Below are 19,092 nucleotides of genomic sequence, written 5' to 3' on the forward strand. Positions count from 1 at the left end.
CCTTCAGAATACTTACTTATCTTTGGGATGTATCAATTCTGTGCCTTCCGAATTGCTCCCAGAAACTCAGCCATTGCTGTTCTGCCGACATCCCTACTAGTGACTCCTTCCAACCTCTTCCAATCAACTTTGGCAAGCTCCTCTCTCATGCCACTGTAATTCCATTTACTCCATAGTAATACAGATACATCAGACTTTATCTTCTCCCTCTCAAACTACAGGGAGAATTATCAAATTATGATCACTGCCTCCCAAAGGTTCCTTTAGCTTAAGCTCCCTAATCAAATCTGGTTTATTGCACAACACTCAATTCAGAATTACCTTTCCTCCTAACTTCTCTAAAAAGCCATCTTGTAGGCATTCTACAAATTACAGGCACAACCACACTGCTGGAGCTGTGGTCATTCAATCAAATGAAATGTACTCTCTCACGGTCACACTCAATGTTACTGCCATGGAATGGTTTTGGGTAATAGGTGGTGAATGATACACCAAATGACATTGAACATCTGCTTTGCTCTTTTGCTACTGGCCTAGTTAGCTTTCAAATGAGTGGTGACTCCACGGTATTAATAGTGAAGAAATTAATCGTGGAAATGTTACTGATGTTCAAGGATAGGTGGTTTGATTCTCTTAAAGTGTCAAAAGCTTTGATTAGCATTGCTATCCTGTCACTACACTATCTTTAGTATTAACAAACACCAACAATGTTGTGTCAATAACGACGATCTTAACACTGGAGACAAAAGATTCTGCTATTGCTGGAAATTAGGGTCTTGGCCCAAAACATGAACTGCTTATTCCAATCCATAGATGCTACCTGACATGTTAAGTTCCTCCAGTAATTTATGCATTGCTCTTAACACTGGAGTTGAGACCATAATTGAGGCAACAGTCAACTTCAACATTAGGTCAAAAATTAATAGATGTGAAGTACTTTGATATATGTTTTGTCTCTATTTTTGGATGATTAGCTTTATTAGCTACATTTATCCCATGTACACTGAAACTTTTAAATATACAGTGAAATGAGCTGTTTTGTGTCAATGACCAACACAGTCTGAGGATCATGCCGGGACAGCTTTAAAGTGTTGTCATGCTGTCAGTGTCAACGTAGCATCCCCAGAATTCACTAACCCCAAATGTAAATCTTTGGAATGTGGGAAGAAACCTGAGCATCTGGAGGGAGCCCAAGCGATCACAGGGAGAATGTACAAATGTCTCCAGCAGCAATCCAATCTAGCAAAGAGGATCACTCTTTTCCTAACAAGCTCAAAGTTTTATTGATTATGTTAAATTACTTTTTTTTGTGGTAGCCTTTGTCCTTGAATTTGAACACAAAGATTAGCTTTCTTCATCTGACTAAATCTGTTTGTAGAGTTTCTTACACATCTTTTGATTTTATGACAAACATTGCCACCTTCTGGCAATGGTCTTATCCACAACTAAGACTCTCAAATAATCCCTCAGCATAATCTGTTGCTGGCTTTCTCTAACCAATAGTTGCACTATTCTGATTGCCTTATTCCTGCTACTACGTTTCATTTTATTTGCCTGCTTAAGAACTATGCAATAAATACTTCAGCTGTTTTGATGCCATCATTAAGTTATCACAGTTTAGGATTTCTAGGTGAGCACTATATGAAGACGGTTATAGCCAAAAATACATAAAGCTTGGAAAATGTGAGTGAGAATATTACATCTGCCATTTTACTCACTGTTTTATCCTCTGCATTTACAATTAAATCACAGATTGGATCAAAAATATTATTGGAAACTTACCTGTCTTTAATAGCATTTGCTGCTTTTTTTTCCTCACTTGTCTTGTTATGTACATGGTGAGCAGGTGAAACTAACTTTCCTCTAAGGGTCAGATCCATTTCAAAATCATTAGTACCCTGCACTAAAAAAGATCTCACCTCCTGAAAATTCCTTATAATTATTAATTGAGAATCATTTCCTTTTTATTGCTATTGTGGCAAAATCTCTTCCAAATTCTATTTTAAAAATTCATCAAATTTGACAATTAAATAAGAAATACTATGGTTTAGATAAACTTAATGCTCAATTAATTATTCTTTTTTATTTATTTTCTTTTACAAATTTATCATAAATCTATATTTGTATATTTTATATATGTTTCTCTAACAGTAATGAACATGTTGTTTCAAGATGTGAATAAACCATTAAATTTGGGTTTCCTAACTCTCACAGCCAACCAATGATACTTACAGCTGTGGTCTTTTCCTGTGCATCAATACTAGCCAAAAGATTTTGTACACGGTCATGGATTCTGTCCCATGCAGGGTGGCTAACTGGGTCAAAATAAAACCTATTTGACAAATAAACACAAATTCAAAACAACTACATTTCAAGAGAATCACATCATCACTGGTCATAAAGATAAAGAAAGTATCTTATCTGACAATACAACATTTTTTTTCTTGGCAATGTTTAAATTTATTCAGTAGTAAATCCCCAGTAAATTTACCCTTCCCTACCTCTGTTCGCAGGAGAGAACCATGCCTATTGAGAAGACGAGTCATAAATAAACCTACAGATGAGTAAGTATAGAGTGGCACCTCATGTATATCAAATACAGTATACAGGAAAAATGAATGGATTGTAACAATTTTTGCTGTGAGACTCGGGATGTTTTACATGCACAGGGAATCCCTCATGTTGTCCATTTAAATATATCACACCAGATCCCTACCAAATCTCTTTTGAACAATATTGAAGGATCTGGTGATAAAAAATTAAGAATAATTAGCTTAAGTCCCCTTTACCCCAATATCAATTTCAAAGTAATTAATTGAAAGTAGTGGTGTGAATTTTGATGTTTCATCTTGCCACTGCCATTATTTCAAGCAAAAATTACTTCAAACAAAAATGAAAGAAACAAGTAGTTCCTTTCCCATTTCTGTTCTAATCTTTATTTTCTTGCTTTTGTCACTCTTAATTTGGTTCTGAACTAGGAATATCAGGGAAATCATCAGATGGATTACAATACTTTAACACTTTGTGTAAGTAGTATACGCTTTACATTATCTCATACAATTTAAATTTGTCTATATCTGGAGTTCAAATCAATACTACTATAATGCTGGAAAATGTTAGAGTGATTCTAACTAGGGAACACAAAAAAAATGACATTCTCTTGCATGATATCCAGTAAGCAGTAAAAGTTAATTGATAAAAAACATAGAAACATAGAAAATAGAAAATTTACAGCATATTACGGGCCCTTTGGCCCACAATGTTGTTCTGACCATGTAACATACTCTAGAAGCTGTTTAAAACTTTCCTACCACATAGCCCTCTATTTTTCTAAGCTCAATGTACCTATCTAAGAGTCTCTTAAAAAACCCTATTGTATCTGCCTCTACTATCTTTGCTGGCAGTGCATTCCATGCACCCACCACCCTCTGTGTGAAAAACTTGTACCCTTGTACCTACTTCCAAGCACCTTAAAACTTTGCCCCCTTGTGTTAGCCATTTAAGCCCTGGGAAAAAGCCTCTGACTATCCACACGATTAATGCCTCTTATTATTGTATAGATCTCTATCAGGTCACCTCTCATCCTCCGTCTCTCCAAGGAGAAAAGGCCAAATTCACTCAACCTATTTTCATTTGGCATGCTCTCCAATCCAGGCAACATCCTTGTAAATCTCCTCTGTACTCTCTCCATAGTATCCACATCCTTTTTGTAATGAGGTGACCAGAACTGAACACAGTACTCCTAGTGGGGTCTGATCAGAGTCCTATATAGCTGTAACATTACCCCTCGGCTCTTGAACTCAATCCCAAGGTTGATGAAGGCCAATACACCATATACCTCCTTAACAACACTGTCAACCTGCACAGCAGCTTTGAGTGTCCTATGGACAGGAACTCCAAGATCTCTTTGATCCTCCACACTGCCAAGAGTCTTAATATTAATATTATATTCCGTCTTCAAACTTGACCTACCGAAATGAACCTCTTTACACTTATCTGGGTTGGACTCCATCTGCCGCTTCTCAGTCCAGTTCTGCTTCCTATTGATGTTATGCTGTAACCTCTGACAACCCTTCAGACCATCCACAACACCCCCAACTTTTGTATCATCAGCAAACGTACTAACCCGCTCTTCTACTTCCTCATCCAGGTCATTTATAAAAATCACAAATAGGAGGGGTCCCAGGACAGATCCCTGCAGAACACCACTGGTCACCGTCCTCCATGCAGAACACAAACCATCCACAACCACCCTTTGCCTTCTGTGGGCAAGCCAATTCTGGGTCCACAAAGCAAGGTCTCCTTGGATCCCATGCCTCATTATTTTCTGAAATAGCCTCGTATGGGGAACCTTGTCAAATGCCTTACTGAAATCCATATACACTGCACCCACTGCTCTACATTCATCAATGTGTTTTGTTACATCCTCAAAGAATTCTGACAGGTTTGTAAGGCACGACCTGCCCTTGACAAAGCCATGCTGACTATCCCTAATCAAGCTATGTCTCTCCAAATGCTCGTAAATCCTGCCTCTCAGGATCTTCTCCAACAATTTCTCCACCACTGAAGTAAAAATCACTGGTCTATAATTACCTGGGTGATCTCTGCTCCCTTTCTTAAACAAGGGAACAACGTTTGCAACCTTCTAATCCCCTGATACTTCTCCCGTCCCTATTGATGATGCAAAGATCATCGCTAAAGGCTCAGCAATCTCCTCCCTCACTTCCCACAGTAGCCTGGGTTATATTTCACCCGGTCCCAGTGACTTATCTAACTTAATACATTTCAAAAGCTCCAGCACATCTTCCTTCTTAATGCCTATACACTCAAGTGTTTCAGTCCGCTGTAAGTCATCCCCACAATTGCTAAGGTCCTTTTTACTGGTGAACACTGAAGCAAAGTATTCATTAAATACTTCTGCTACCTCCTCCAGCTCTGTGCACATGCAACAATGTTTCAATAATTTTCAATTTACTAATTGAAATGTGATTGGCAAGAATTAAAGCCAATTATGGATTGAAGTGTAAACACTATTGCTATCCAGAATGGTGTGATTGGGTGTGTATCCTGGGAGTTTCTCAGGTATGAGTGGATTTCCCTATTTGAAATATGCCAGAGCACATCATCTGAATGATAATATGCAGAAATAACAATAAATACCCTTTAATTTTCTGAGTTTCCACTTTATAGAAATTGGCTCAATAAAACTGGTGAACAGGGGCAGATTGAAAGAGGTCATTGTATTCCCTAAAACCTAAGAAATGTAATTTTTCCATTACTTTGAACCAATAACTACAATCAATGGCAGACAATCATGCAATAGCTTCCTTTAACAGCAGACTGAAGGTCTCAAAGCATCACAGAACTAGTAATGCAATTAACAATCAATAACCTGATAAAATATAAGGCCAAATCAAAAACAAGGCAAGCAAATCATTTAATGACAGAAATTCTTCCAGATGCAGTAAAATAGCACATGAATCAAAATGCACCAAAGCGGCTGAGGAGAGCTGAAAGGGAAATTAACCCAAAGAAGTTTTAACTTAAAAGGTCTTAAGCTTATGGTGAGCTTTGATATTATGTCACATTTTGTTTGATTTATTGTCAGAAGGTTGTGAGTTTATTCCCTTGCTCATTTTCAAACTCCATCCTGATGAAGGGCCTTGGCCTGAAACATCGACTGTACTCTTTTCCATAGATGCTGCCTGTACTGCTGTGTTTTTCCAGCATTTTGTGTGTGTTGTCTGTTAGCTTCAATATTGAATAATATTCAATAGCAAGTCTGAAAAAAAGTGCTGGACTGGGAGGGAAACTGCTTTTCTGATGAAAAATTAAATTTATACATCATTGCACTTTCAGGTGCACGGAAAAGAAAAGTTTCTGAATAACGTAATGCGATTTGAAAAACAGGCATGTAGAAGTAATGCGACTGTGTGTATTGGTCATTAGATTATAATACTGCTGCTGGAGTATTGTAATAGTGGATCAGATAAACTATTCACCGTCTTCATGTCTATTTAGGTGAGGCCAGAGACTGGACTGTTCTTGATGTTTCGAAAAGGCAGTCAGCAACATTTTGAAGAAGAGTACCTTCACAAAACATTTGATCTAAAATAACTGTAGGGAATATGATAGGTCACCGCCTAGGATTTTGCAGTTTCATTTTATAAATCTCATTCTTGGTGCAGGACATGAAAAGAGAACCTTTTTCCCTTTTAAATATTGCAAGTGCTGCAAGTTTGGGTCAGCAAGCTTTGAGTAACATGGATTATTGGAAGAGCAATATATTGGGGACCCAGCAAAATCTGCTGATGGAACTCAGGAGGTCAGACAGTATTTGTGGTAGCTAAGAAATGATCAATGTTTCAGGCCAGGACCCTGCATCTGGACTGGGAGTGTAGAGAGAAGGTAGTTAACATAAAGACTTGTGAGAGAAAGGTGAGACAGGGGCTGGTAGATGAAAAGTGGAACCAGAGAAGGGAAGGGTGATGAGCAGCTACATTTAGATGGGAGGGGGAATAGGAGGAGTTTAGTGATTGGGGATAAGTAAAACAGATAAGGAAACAAAACAAATAAGTGGATGGAGCCAGGTGGGGGGAGGAGAGAGGTAAGGTAGACACAAAGGCTGGGAGGCAAAAAATTATACAAAATAAGGGCGGGATGATAGACAGCTTGAATTAGATGGGGGAGGGGATAGGAAGATTAGGCCAAGGTGAATAAGTGCTTGAGTGATGAGCAGGAAAAACCAAGTGGCAGAGGTAAAAAATTTAGGTTATGGGGATGGAGGGAATGGGAGTCATGGAAAAATTAAATAATAAGAGAGAGAGAGTTAGATGAAACATTAGGAGTGGGAAAGATACACTATGATGTGGGTTACCAGGAACAGAAAATTCAATGTTCATACCATTAGCTTATAGGATATTTATGGAATCACGGAATATGAAGTGCATTCAGCCTCATTGTGGTAGTGGAGTATCTGGGACAGGACAGAACTTGGGACAAACAGCCTATCCGGAGGACCGTTGAATCTACCCTTTTGCTTGGGCGTTATGAACAAGAGCGTCAATACCCCAATGAATTGGCTCTGCCACCCTGGCCTGGGACAAAATGGTGGTAGGCTGCTTCTTTCGTTCCAGTTCATCAAACTGACAGGACATGGTGTCGGGCTCTTCAACCCTGGTCGATAAGTCAGGATGAATTCAAAGCTGTTATGAACAAAGGCCACCTGGCCTGCCTGGAATTCATCCTCTTGGCCTCCTGATTATAAGCCAGTTTCCTGTGGTCAGTCCAAATGATAAAAGGGGTCTTGGCCCTCTCTCCAGTGACACCATTCCTCTAGGGCTAACGTAACCACAAGAGGCTCCCGATTCTCGATGTCATAATTCCTTTCTGCCAGGGATAGCCTCCTGGAGAAGAATGCACATGGGTGCAGTTTACCGTCTGAGGGGACAAGACGGCACCCACTCCCATGAGGCGTCCACTTCCACAATGAAGGGAAGGTCCAGGTTTGGAGAAACCAAGATAGGAGCTGTTGTGAACTGCAGCTTAAGCTCTGGAAAAGCAGCCTCTGATTCAATCGTCCAAACAAAAGGGCCCATGGATTTCTTAGTTAGCGCTGTCAGTGGAGCTGCCACTGAGATGAAGTTCCTGATGGACTTCCGGTAGAAGTTAGCAAATCACAGGAATCACTGGACTTGTTTGATACGGGATGGCGATGGCCAGTCTCTGATTGCCTGGGTCTTGGCAGGATCCATCTTGAGATTGCTATTGGAGATGATGAAATCCAAAAGTGAAACAGTTGTCACGTGAAACTCCAAATTCTCCAACTTGACCCAGAGTCCTTGGTCTATGGTTTTATTGTTTGGTGACAATAAAAGTATATATTGTTTTGTAGAAGCCTCTTTAAAATTCCCTGACATGAGTGATGTGCTCCTCCATGAACCTTGAGCAGATTAGGATACCATCCAGGCAGACAAATGCATACTATGGAGAGTATCTTGGATCATGTCGTTTATGAAGGCTTGCAAAACGGCTGGAGCATTTGCAAAGCTGAAAGGCATAACCAGGTACTCGTAGTGCCTTGTCAGTGTATTGAATGCATTCTTCTACTCATTGTCTTCCCAAATATGAACCAGATTGTATGCACCAGTTTTGTGAATACCCTCACTCCTTGGAGTATCTTGAAAGCTGTATTCATGAGTGGCCATTATGCGATTTATTCCCCTATATTATAATCAATGCATGGCCACAGGCTCCCATTTTTCTTTTGTTTGAAGAAGAACCCTGCACCAGCAGATAAGGTGGAGGGCCAAATGAAGCCCGTGACAAGAGCTCCTTTTATATACTTCCCCTTTATATACTCCTCCATTGAGCTTCTCCAGGCCTCAGAGCCCGTACATTCGACTCCGCGGGGTTCAGGTACTGGGCAGCAGGACTATTGCACATTTATAGCATTGGTGCAGTAGAAGAGTTGAGGCCTTTCCCTTGCTGAATACCTTTTCCAAGTCCTTGTAGATGGAAGGGATTTTGACTGGTCTGGGTGTTGCTACCTCCTCCAGACCTTCCTTTAAGGCCGACTCCCGAAGTTTCTTAGGTGACGGGGTGATTTGAAAGACCTGTGAGTCCTCTCCCTACGCTCACAAAGTTCATCTATGGAAGCAGTGCCCAAATCAGAGTCTGAACCCCGGTCTGTCTCCTCAGGCAACAGTAGTGAGGCATGACAGAGAGTTCTTGCCCCCGGGAACAGGCTTCAAGGATCGGCTCTCCTTTCCTTGAGACCTGGTGGCTGGATTCCTTAAGCTTAGATGCAAGTTTCCCAGACTGTGTGGACATCTCTTTGGACATCTCCTGAACTACAGATTCCCTCTCTCTAGTTTCTGTGGGATTCCGACTAGACTGTGTCGGAACTCGCACAGGCCCTTTGGCCAGAACCGGCTTGTCTGCTCTCGAGAACCTGACTTGGTCTCCAGAAGGTCTCGGGCTCCCTCGCACTGAAGCTTGCCCCTTTATAGGTCGTTGGTCATGAGAAAGTCTGGGTGTCGGAACACCATGTCACAAACAAAGCCTCTTACAGTGACTGGACCATGCAATGACTCTCCCTTCTCTCCAGCACAAGGATGGGTCATGCTGGGATAGCCAAGGGTACCTGAGGATCAGGGTACAAGCGGAGAGTCAATGATGTAAAAATGTCTTCCACGTAAACCCCGATCCTCATCTGCAAGTCCACAGCCTGTTGCTGGATCTGACTGGAATCTAGCAGTCAGCCGTCCAAGACAGTTGCGGAAAGGACTGGCTCAACTCTTGCAACGTTATGTCGAATCGACGGGCAGTTCCTAAATGCAGGAAATTACCTGCTGCCCCAGAGTCCGCAAAAGCCTTCACCTGCCTCAAGTTCTTACCCCAGGTGAACTCCACCTTCAGCACGAAACCAGAATCTGTGGGATTGGGACTTAGTGGCTGCTGCCATTACAGTCCTCCCTACACTGGACAGTCTGAGCAGTTCTCTAGGTGGGGGCAGCTTTGGATAAACGGCCTGCAGGTGGCCTGCTTCCCCCGCAGTAAAAGCAGTAACCTTGACTCCAATGCCAGGACCTCTCATCAGTGGATAGTCCAGCACCACCATGCATAGTTCGACTGAATCTTGAGCAGACGACGGACTGGTCATGGTCTGAGGTTGGGGAATGGAACTGCAATGTGTAGGGCTTGGACTGGCTCTCTTCGACCTTCTGACGTGGTTCCAATCTTGCTCTGCCAGATGATTATCAAGACGGATGGACTGGTCGATCAGAACCTCGAAGTTCTCTGCTTGCTCTCCCAAGGCAAGTGCATCCTTCATTTTGTCTTGGAGTCTGTGGCAGTATAATGTGGCCAAGGCCTCCCCGTTCCAACCACTCTTCTGGGACAAGGTCTGAAATTCGATTGCATAGTTGGCCGCTGACTGTCCCCTCTGTCGAATCTTCACTAGGTGATCCGAGGCTCGGCTGGCTCCAGTGAGGTGATGAAGCACCTTCCTCATGGCCGCCCTGAGTTCCTCTGAAACCGAGTAAATTTCTGACCTGCGTTCCCAATGTGTGGTGGCCCAGGCCAGGGCTCTTCCAGTCAGAAGAGAGAAAATGAAGGCCACTTTTCTGCACTCTGAAGGGAACTGGGATGGCTGGAGTTCAAATACTAATGAGCATTGGATGCTGCAGCAAGAACCCGGGTCTTTGTCGAATCTCTGTGGTGTTGGAAGATGGACTGGCTCCGCAGAGCGACCAGCAGCTTCACCCGAGCGACTTTGATTTCCTCCCTGCAACAGCTGGCACATGGCAACCTGGAGGTCGTGTATCACCAGGCCCTATCTGGAGATTTTCTCACTGTGGCTGGCCACAGCTAATAAAAGGTTCATTTGTACTGTGACGAGAGTCCTCGATGAGGATGAATTGGACCCAAATGCTGGGATATCCAGTGCAAGATCCAACACAGGATCTGAGCTTAAAACTTCCTAACTAGTCCATGTTTTCCAAATGCTCATAAATTTTGTCACAAAACATTCTCTGGAACTTACAGTGAATGGTGCAAAAAACAAAAAAAAACATCCAATGAGTGGCAGTTTTGTGGGTGAAAATGTCTTGCTATTGAAAGGGAGATCAAAGGAGAATGGCCAGATTGGTTCAAGCTGACAGGAAGCTGACAGTAACTAAAATAACCACACTTTACAACTATGTTGTGCAGAAGAGCATCTGTGAATGTGCAACATGTCAAACCTTGAAGTGGAAGGGCTACAGAATCAGAAGACCACAAATATGCACTCAGCAGTCACTTCATTAGGTGCAGGAGGTACTTAATACAGTAACCCTTCAGTATACAGTATATAAATGATCTGGATGGAAATATAGATGGTGTAGGCACTCCTCAATTTCAATAGGCAGAATTCACCCAGACTGTTAAGGGTTAAATTTGCTGTGTTTGTTACATGTTATATTGTACATTATTACGTTTTGGTGGGGAGGTTTTTTATTATATATTATATATATGATGTTGCCATTTATTTGTTGTGGGAATAAAGTGTACGTTAGAAGTAATTATACTTGTGTTGATTTTTGCCAACACTCCTACAACGGGTAGGAAAATGTTTACAGATAATACAAAGATTGGTGAAGTTGTGGATAGCATAGAAGATTGCCAAATGATTCTGCAGGATATAAAGCATTTGCAGATATGGGCAGAAAAATGGCAGATGAAGTTCGAAGTGCTGCACATTCGGAGATCAAATGTAAGGGGACAATGGCAAGACTGTTAACAGTGTTGATGCACAGAGCGATTGTGGGTTTCATAAAATCTATAAATCCCTGGAAAATGGCTTCACAGGTTAATGATGAGGGTAAAAAGACGGTACAGAAGAAGGCAATATGGTATGCTTGCCTTTAATAGTCAAAGGATTGAGTTCAAAAGTTGGGAAGTTATCTTTATAAAACTCTAGTTAGGCTGCATCTGGAGTAATGCATTGAGTCCTGGTTGTCCCATTGAGGGAAGGATGGGAATGCTTTGTAGAGGATGCAGAAGAAAAGTAGGACACTGTTTGGATTAGACCTACACATGAATGTGCTACAAGGAGAGGCTGAATAAACATGGGCTGTTTTATCTGCAGCAGCAGGGACTGATGGAGATTTGATAGAGGTTTATAAGATTATGAGAGGTAGAGATAGAGTAGACAATTGAAAGGAGAAATTGGGCAAGTTTTTACACAGACAGTGGTGAATGTCCGGAATATGTTGCCTGGGGTGGTAGTGAAGGCAAGTACGATAGAGGGATTCAAGAAATTATTAGACAGACACATGAAGTGTGTAAAATGGAAGGGTATGGGCATTGTGTAGGCTGAAGAGTTTAGTTTAGTCGAGTATTTGATGACTAATCTAATTAGTTCAGCATAACTAGATCAGAGCGTAGCTGATGTTGGTCCATGGAGGTTACTCTTTCCACAGAGTGAATCTCACCTACTGAGCATTGCTAACATTTGCTCTTTTCATTTGTGCAAGGAATTGTGTTTTATGTTTTTAATCCATGAAACTACACTTAGCTACAAAGATAATCACGCAGTTAGTATAATAATCCTTACCTAGATGATTTTCTCTTTGTACAGATAGATGGCAAGGACCGATCACTTGGATCGTCTCTAACAGTTGAATTCAGTGGATAACTAATAAGCTCCTCTGTATCATTAGACAGTTCTTCCCAGCTAACTGGTGCTCTGAAACTTGGACTCTGGCATTCAGAAGGATACAAGCATTATTTCACTTACAAATGAAACATTAAATTGAACTTTGCCAGACATATGTTATCTCAACCATTTTATATATCCCTACAGTATTCAGTGGAAAATAGAAACACAAATTTAAACACGGATTTATTTTACTAATTCTGTCTCATGTCTTCAGAGTTTCATCCCTAGGTCTGGGAATGAGTGACAGAGTATACTCTAATACAAATTTTGACTCCACTAACATTGGCTGTTTCCTAATATCCTAGAAATTATCGATAGTGCAAGCCAGGAGGTAAATTATAACAAGTATTCCTAAATTTATGAAAGGGATGTATTCACAGAAAATGCTTAATTTAGCAAAAAGGGTAGGGAAAAGATATTGTAGATATTTTGGTACTTTGTATTCCTGTAGCCCATATAATATATTGACAGACTAATTAATTGAAGATGCATGTCATAAAGATGCTATAGTGAAAATTTTAATGCATATCTATGCATAGGTATTTCTAGAGAAACAGTAGTGATCTCAGATAAAATAATGAAATGTTTTGGGGGACATTATACTTGCGTTATATTGTGTTATTTGGCAATACACATGTGAATCCATAGCAGTCACTTTGAAAATATTCTAACTTTTAAGAGTGTTCAGGTTCATATAGAAGACAGAAAGGTACAGTACTGGAACAGCCCTCGTCTGTGCTGAGCATAATGCCAATTTAAACTAATCCCATGGGACTGTATATGACTATATCCACCTATGCCCTATTTATTCATGTACCTGTTACTGACACCTACCACTCTCTGAATAAAAAAGAACTTGCCTTACACATCACCTTTAAAACTTTTCCCCTTTCACTTTAAAGCTTTGCTACTGAATATTTGATATTTCCATCCTTGGAGAAAGATTCTGACTATCAACTCTAACTATGGCTCTTACAATTTGTATATTTCTATCAAGTCATCCCTCAGCCTCTGATACTTTGAGAAAACGATCCAAGTTTGTCCAACATCCCTTTAAGGCTAATACCCTCCTGACCAGGCAACATCATCGTTAAAATCTTCTGCACTCTCTATAAACCCTTCACATCCATCCTGTAATGAAGCAATTGGATTGCACAAAGTACTCCAATTGTGGTCTCACTGAAATTTCGTGGTACAACATAATTTCTCACTTTTTATACTCAAATCCACAACTGATGAAGGCAAGTATGGCTTCTATCCCATCCTATCTCCTTGTGTTGCCACTTCCATGGAGTTGTAGACATACACCACAAAATCCCTCTGTCTATTAATGCTCTAAAAGGTCCTTCCATTTATTATATAATTTCCTTTTTCGTTTGACCTCCCAGAATGCAATGCCTCAAACTTGTCCAGATGAAATTCCATCCGCCAATTATTTGCCCATAATATATCAACTGTACTCTTTGACAACTTCCACTTATTTTTATGTTGTCTACAAACTTATTAATTAGCCCACCCACACTTTCATCCAAATAATTTATGTGTATCAACTGTGGTAACAGTACCTTTCCCTGAGGAACAACACTGAACTCAAACCTCTAGTCAGAATAACATTCTTCTAATGCAACCAAGTCACCATGAATCCCAAGTACTTAATATTTTGGTTCTGCTTATCATGTGTGCCCAAATGCTTTACTAAAGCTGACATGCACAATGTTTAGTCTCATCTACATTAATCATTTTTGTCACTTCCTCAAAAAAACTGAATCAATCAAGTTTGTATAACATGATCTTCCCTGCACAATCCCTACCTTTCCCTAATATGCCCATGCTTTTCCAGATGTGAGTAAATTCTATCCCTAAGAATGTTTTCCAATATTTTCCTACTACCGATGTATGGCTCACCAATTTATCATTTGCTAGATTTTTCCTATCACCCATAGTAAATGAAAGAACAAAATCGGCTATTCTCTAAACCTCTGGAACTTTGATTTTGGCTAATGAGGATAAGAAGATATTTGCCAAGGTCCCAGCAATGTCCTGATGAAGGATCTTGACATCAACAGTTAATACCTCTCCATAGATGCTGCCTGACCTTCTGAGTTCCTCCAGCATTTTGTAGGTGTTATTCTGGATTTCCAACATCTGCAGAACCTCTTGACATGATATTCATGTCAACCAAGAAAAATTATCTGTATACAATGATGTTAAGATATATAATTTAATGGCTTTTCATAAAAGTTTCCCATTATCACTGTAAGCCTAAACTGCTCATTTGAAGTATCATTTTATTGACTCTGATCTCCTTTTGTGGTTCCAAGGCCATTTTGAGTTTGTAGGCTGTCATTACTGTCATGGGGACATTGATTAGTGATGAGTTGCAACAACCTGGTCCCTGAGACTTGAGTGCAAACTGTACAAAAATTAACATTTACTGAGTTCTGGCACTGGAATGAATATTTGTTGAAGGACAGCATAGGTGTCCATTCAGCACATGTAACCATTCTAAGTGAGGGAAACACATTGCATTGCAAGTCTATGACTGTCCATGTCATTTTGCTTCAGTACATTCATAATTGAGCTGAAGTTAACATTTCTACAAAACTGTGAAATATAACCCTAGCCTACTGAGGTAATCACACACTCCAAAATGTGATTTGTCATACGTTTCAGCCACACAAATGTCGGCATTGCGCCTTGCCACACTCTACCATGTTGTGGAAATGCCTGATAGATAGAAAATGCATTGAGATGTACAGCCATACTAGAAATTATAACATAAACTTCTTACCTTGTCTGCACCATATGTTGGTGAGCAAACATCTGGATAAGGGAATTAAATAATAATGAGAAACACATAAAAGATAATACACATTAACTATTTTGTTTTTTAATTTCCCAATGAAATACATAATAGTTACTTCCACGTGGATACTGTTAGGAGCACTATTTAGATATGATAGTAACATAATTGGAAACATATTCTACAATTTTAAATTGGAGTTCAGCTGTCTAACTACTTCTAATGCTCATGAATCAATTATTATCTAACAATATACCTATCATGTTGTTGGAATTTTAATAATATATCTCGGTCTTAAAATTGCACACAACTTTCACAAATCTCAAAATGGTCATTCACTTGGTCCACTAGCAAATTGGAGTCAATTATGTATTGAATTGAATTGATTTGACTTTATTTCTTACGTCCTGCTTACAAGTAAGGTGTTCAGACCATTGAGTTTATATCAGCTGTAGAGCATTTCCTTTCCCCCACTAATTTTCCAAACAAAAAATTAATGCCAAGCGTTATGAATACAATTGAATACTTCATCAAAAACTTAGGTTCTGAGGAAGAATGCAGTGAAGGTGAAAACGTTTGCAAGGTAAGTAAGTTTAGGAAGATTGGTTCTAACTGAGGATCCAGAACAATTCATACTACATAGTGGGATAAAAATGTAAACATTAAAAAGGATATGAAAAACACAACTTTGAACTTTTGAATTTGACTTACCAGATTTGATACTATGTAGAGATTTAGAAGCAATTACACTGAACATAGAAATGCATAGCTTTGAGGTTACAAAGAATTCAGCAGCATGAGGGGTGATGAGTAGGGTGAAATAAGCAAACATTCAATTGGTAAAATAAGAGTAAGAGCTTTATATAAGTAAAATCTTACCACAACTGCACCAAGCCGAATGTGCAGTTCTTGGTCTGGCTCTTGTGCTTTTATCAAATGTTGAGCATGATACTGATGGAGTATACTTCCCTGACTTCCTTCTGTCACACTAATATAAACAAAAGGTGTTTTGCGACTATGATGCTGTTTATAACATTATATAATTCTATTCCCATCCGTACTATCACCAACCATGAGCTAAGCTTCAAATCTTACCTCAAAACCACCTATATATACTTTTCCTTAGAAATAGTACTTGAACTCCTCAAAGTCCTTGACTCATTTTGTTTCTTTGTTCCAATGCTTTAAGTCTCTTTACTTCATGTTTCTTTACTCCATGTTTTAGAAACTCTATTTTATCCAATACTTTTCCATTAATACTTAATTAGTAAAGAAGGCATATAATGGAGCAAAAATTTGTGGGACCTTGAAGGATTAGAAGGCTTTCAAATAAACAGAATGATAGAAGGCAACTAAAAAAAGTCATAAAGAGAGTAAAGAAGGAATACGAAAGTAAACTAGCCAATAATATATAAGGGGATACCAAAATTTCTTCAGATACATAAAAAGAGAGGCAAGAGCGGATATCGGACTGCTGGCAAACAATGCTGGAGAGGTAGTAATGGGGGACAAGGAAATGACGGATGAACTGAATGTATTTTGCATCAGTATTCACTGTGGAAGACACCAGCAATATGGTGGAAGTTCCAGGTGTCAGGGGTCATGAAGTGTGTGGGGTCACCATTACTTGGCAGAAGGATCTTAAGAAACTGAAAGGTCTGAAGGTAGATACGTCATCTGGACCAAATGGTGTACACCCCAGGGTTCTGAAAAAGATGGCTGAAGAGATTGCGGAGGCATTAGTATGATCTTTCAAAAATCACTAGATTCTGGAATTGTCACGGTCCTGACCATTAATTCTTCATATTCTCCTAATTCCCTTTGACTGCGGCACACCAGATTCTCATCTAAACCTGCAGCATAAAAACCCCATGCTTTGCATCCACTCATTGCCAGACCATTGCTTCAGACTGTGTGGTTGTTCACGCTCTCGGCCGTTTAGAATTGTATATTCTAAGCTTTGTTTCTGCGCTGTTTGCCTGTGTTAACCCAGTCTCTTGACCGCTTAGAAGTGTGTATTCTAAGTTCTGTTCCCACGCTGTTGGTCTGTGCTATCCATGCCTCTCGAATACTTAGAATTGTGTATTCCAAGTTTTGCTTCCGCGCTGTTTTCCTGTGTTAACCCTGTCTCTCCATGTTAATAGGAGCATTGCTTGCCGCCTGTTTTCCCGTTCACCCATCCGCCTGCTGTTCCCCTTAAGCCACGCTCGCACCCTGGTCTGCATCCTTGCTCTGCTTCGCTCCGCCAACCGCCTACACTCTCCGTTTGCTCGATGGGTAAACACCGCATTCCCACCGTAGCGACTGCTCCCTAGCTTTCCCTGTAACCGTTAATAAACACTGATTTAGATTACTCTACCTCCATGTCTGTCTCCTGCGTTTAGGTTCACCCTTTCGGTAAAACAGAACGGTCTGGCCATGATGGACCCAGCGGACACAAACACCATCCTACCAGCCCTCGCCAGTCAGAGTTCCCTACTGGGACAGCACGACCAACTCCTCCGGGAGGTCATAGAGAGCCTCACGTACCAGAGCCGGAGCACAAGGTCGATGACTATGAAAGGAAATTAGAACAAGAGGTTGAAAAAAGGCCCAATTTGGAAAATGAGGGTTCTATGTTAAAGAAGCAACTTGAAGATTTGAAGAAAGTGAGTCAGAGCTCCCAGGTATCAAATGAGAAAATTGTGCAATTATAAATTCACATTCCCAGACACTTAGGATTATGTATTCTGTTTTACTTCAGGACCGAGGTTTGCGTATGTAACTCTGTCTCTCCATGTCAAGATAAGCATTGCCTGTCACCTGCCTTTCTGTTTGCCATTCAGCTCCAGCAACGCTCCGTGTCAAGATAAGGATTCTAAGTTTTACTTCAGTACCGAGGTTTACCTGTGTAACTCTGTCTCTCCGTGTCAAGATAAGTATTCTAAATTTTACTTTAATACCAAGGTTTACCTGTGTAACTTTGTCTCTTCATGTCAAGAAAAGTATTGTCTACCGCTTGCCTATCTATGCCCCGTGCCAAGAAAAGTTTTGCCTGCCTTCCCGTTTGCTGTTCAGCTCCAGCAACGCTCTGTATCAAGAAATCTATTATTTCCTGTGATTAAAGAAGGTGTAAAAGAGAAGAAAGTCCAGAACGCAGAAGACGACAACATAAAACTCAAGCTACCCGGATCCAGGCGCATTCATTCCACGTTCCACATCTCCCAGCTGAAACCTCTGTCAGCCCATTATGCCCTCCTGCCAAACAGAGTTCTGTTCCTGCGCTGTTTGCCCATGTTAACTCTGTCCCTCGACCGCTTAGAATTGTGTATTCTAAGTTGTGTTCCCACGCTGTTGGTCTGTGCTAACCCTTCCTCTCGGCCGCTTAGAATTGTGTATTCTAAGTTCTGTTCCCGCGCTGTTTGCCGGTGTTAACTCTGTCCCTCCATGTTAATAGGAGCATTGCATGCCGCCTGACTTGCCGTTCATCCTCCCGTCTGCTTTTCTCCTCAAGCCACGTTCGCACCCTGGTCTGCATCTCTGCTCTGCCTCGTTCTGCCACCCGCCTACACCCTCCGTTGGCTTGGTGGTTAAATGCCGCGTTCCCAGCGTAGCGATCCCCGTTCGATCCCCAGTCAAACCTCGTTCACTCCTTGGCATTCCTATGCTTAATCCTCACTCCCTGGCCTTCCCTGTAACCGTTAATAAACATGCTTTAGATCACTCTACCTCCGTGTCTATGTCCTGTGTTTGGGTTCACCCATTCGTTGCAATAGAAATGGTTTCGGAAGACAGGAAAACTGGTAATATCACACCACTCTTCAAGAAGGGAAAGAAGCAGAAGAAAGGAAATTCTACGCCAGTTAGTCTGACTTCAGTGGTTGGGAAGATGTTGGAATTGATTACTAAGGATGAGGTCTCAGGGTACTTTAGATATCTCGAGCTTCCCCAAATTCTAAGGTATTATAAGTCAGTTAGTCTGACTCCAGTAGTTGAGAAGATGTTGGAGTTAATTGTTAAGGATGTGGTTTTGGGGTACTTGGAGGCACATTATAAAATAGGACACAGTCAGAATGATTTCCTCAAGAGAAAATCTTGCCTGACAAAT

At 40.7% G+C, this 19,092-nt stretch overlaps 1 protein-coding gene across 1 annotated transcript in view; it reads right to left on the reverse strand.

Moving 5' to 3' along the window:
* Positions 1–1,827: 1,827 nt before the first annotated feature.
* The window catches only part of spata6l (spermatogenesis associated 6-like), a 68,022-nt gene continuing 50,757 nt past the window's right edge, over positions 1,828–19,092 (reverse strand). The window contains exons 9-14 of the mRNA XM_072281774.1: positions 15,885–15,993; positions 14,994–15,025; positions 12,098–12,243; positions 11,976–11,978; positions 2,233–2,332; positions 1,828–1,863 (exon numbers count right to left, since the gene is read on the reverse strand). Of these exons, the coding sequence (XP_072137875.1) occupies positions 1,828–1,863; positions 2,233–2,332; positions 11,976–11,978; positions 12,098–12,243; positions 14,994–15,025; positions 15,885–15,993 (426 nt within the window). The remainder of the gene's footprint in view (positions 1,864–2,232; positions 2,333–11,975; positions 11,979–12,097; positions 12,244–14,993; positions 15,026–15,884; positions 15,994–19,092) is intronic.

The sequence above is a fragment of the Mobula birostris genome, chromosome 17 (genome assembly GCF_030028105.1).
Source record: "Mobula birostris isolate sMobBir1 chromosome 17, sMobBir1.hap1, whole genome shotgun sequence".
NCBI classification, from domain to species: domain Eukaryota; kingdom Metazoa; phylum Chordata; class Chondrichthyes; order Myliobatiformes; family Myliobatidae; genus Mobula; species Mobula birostris.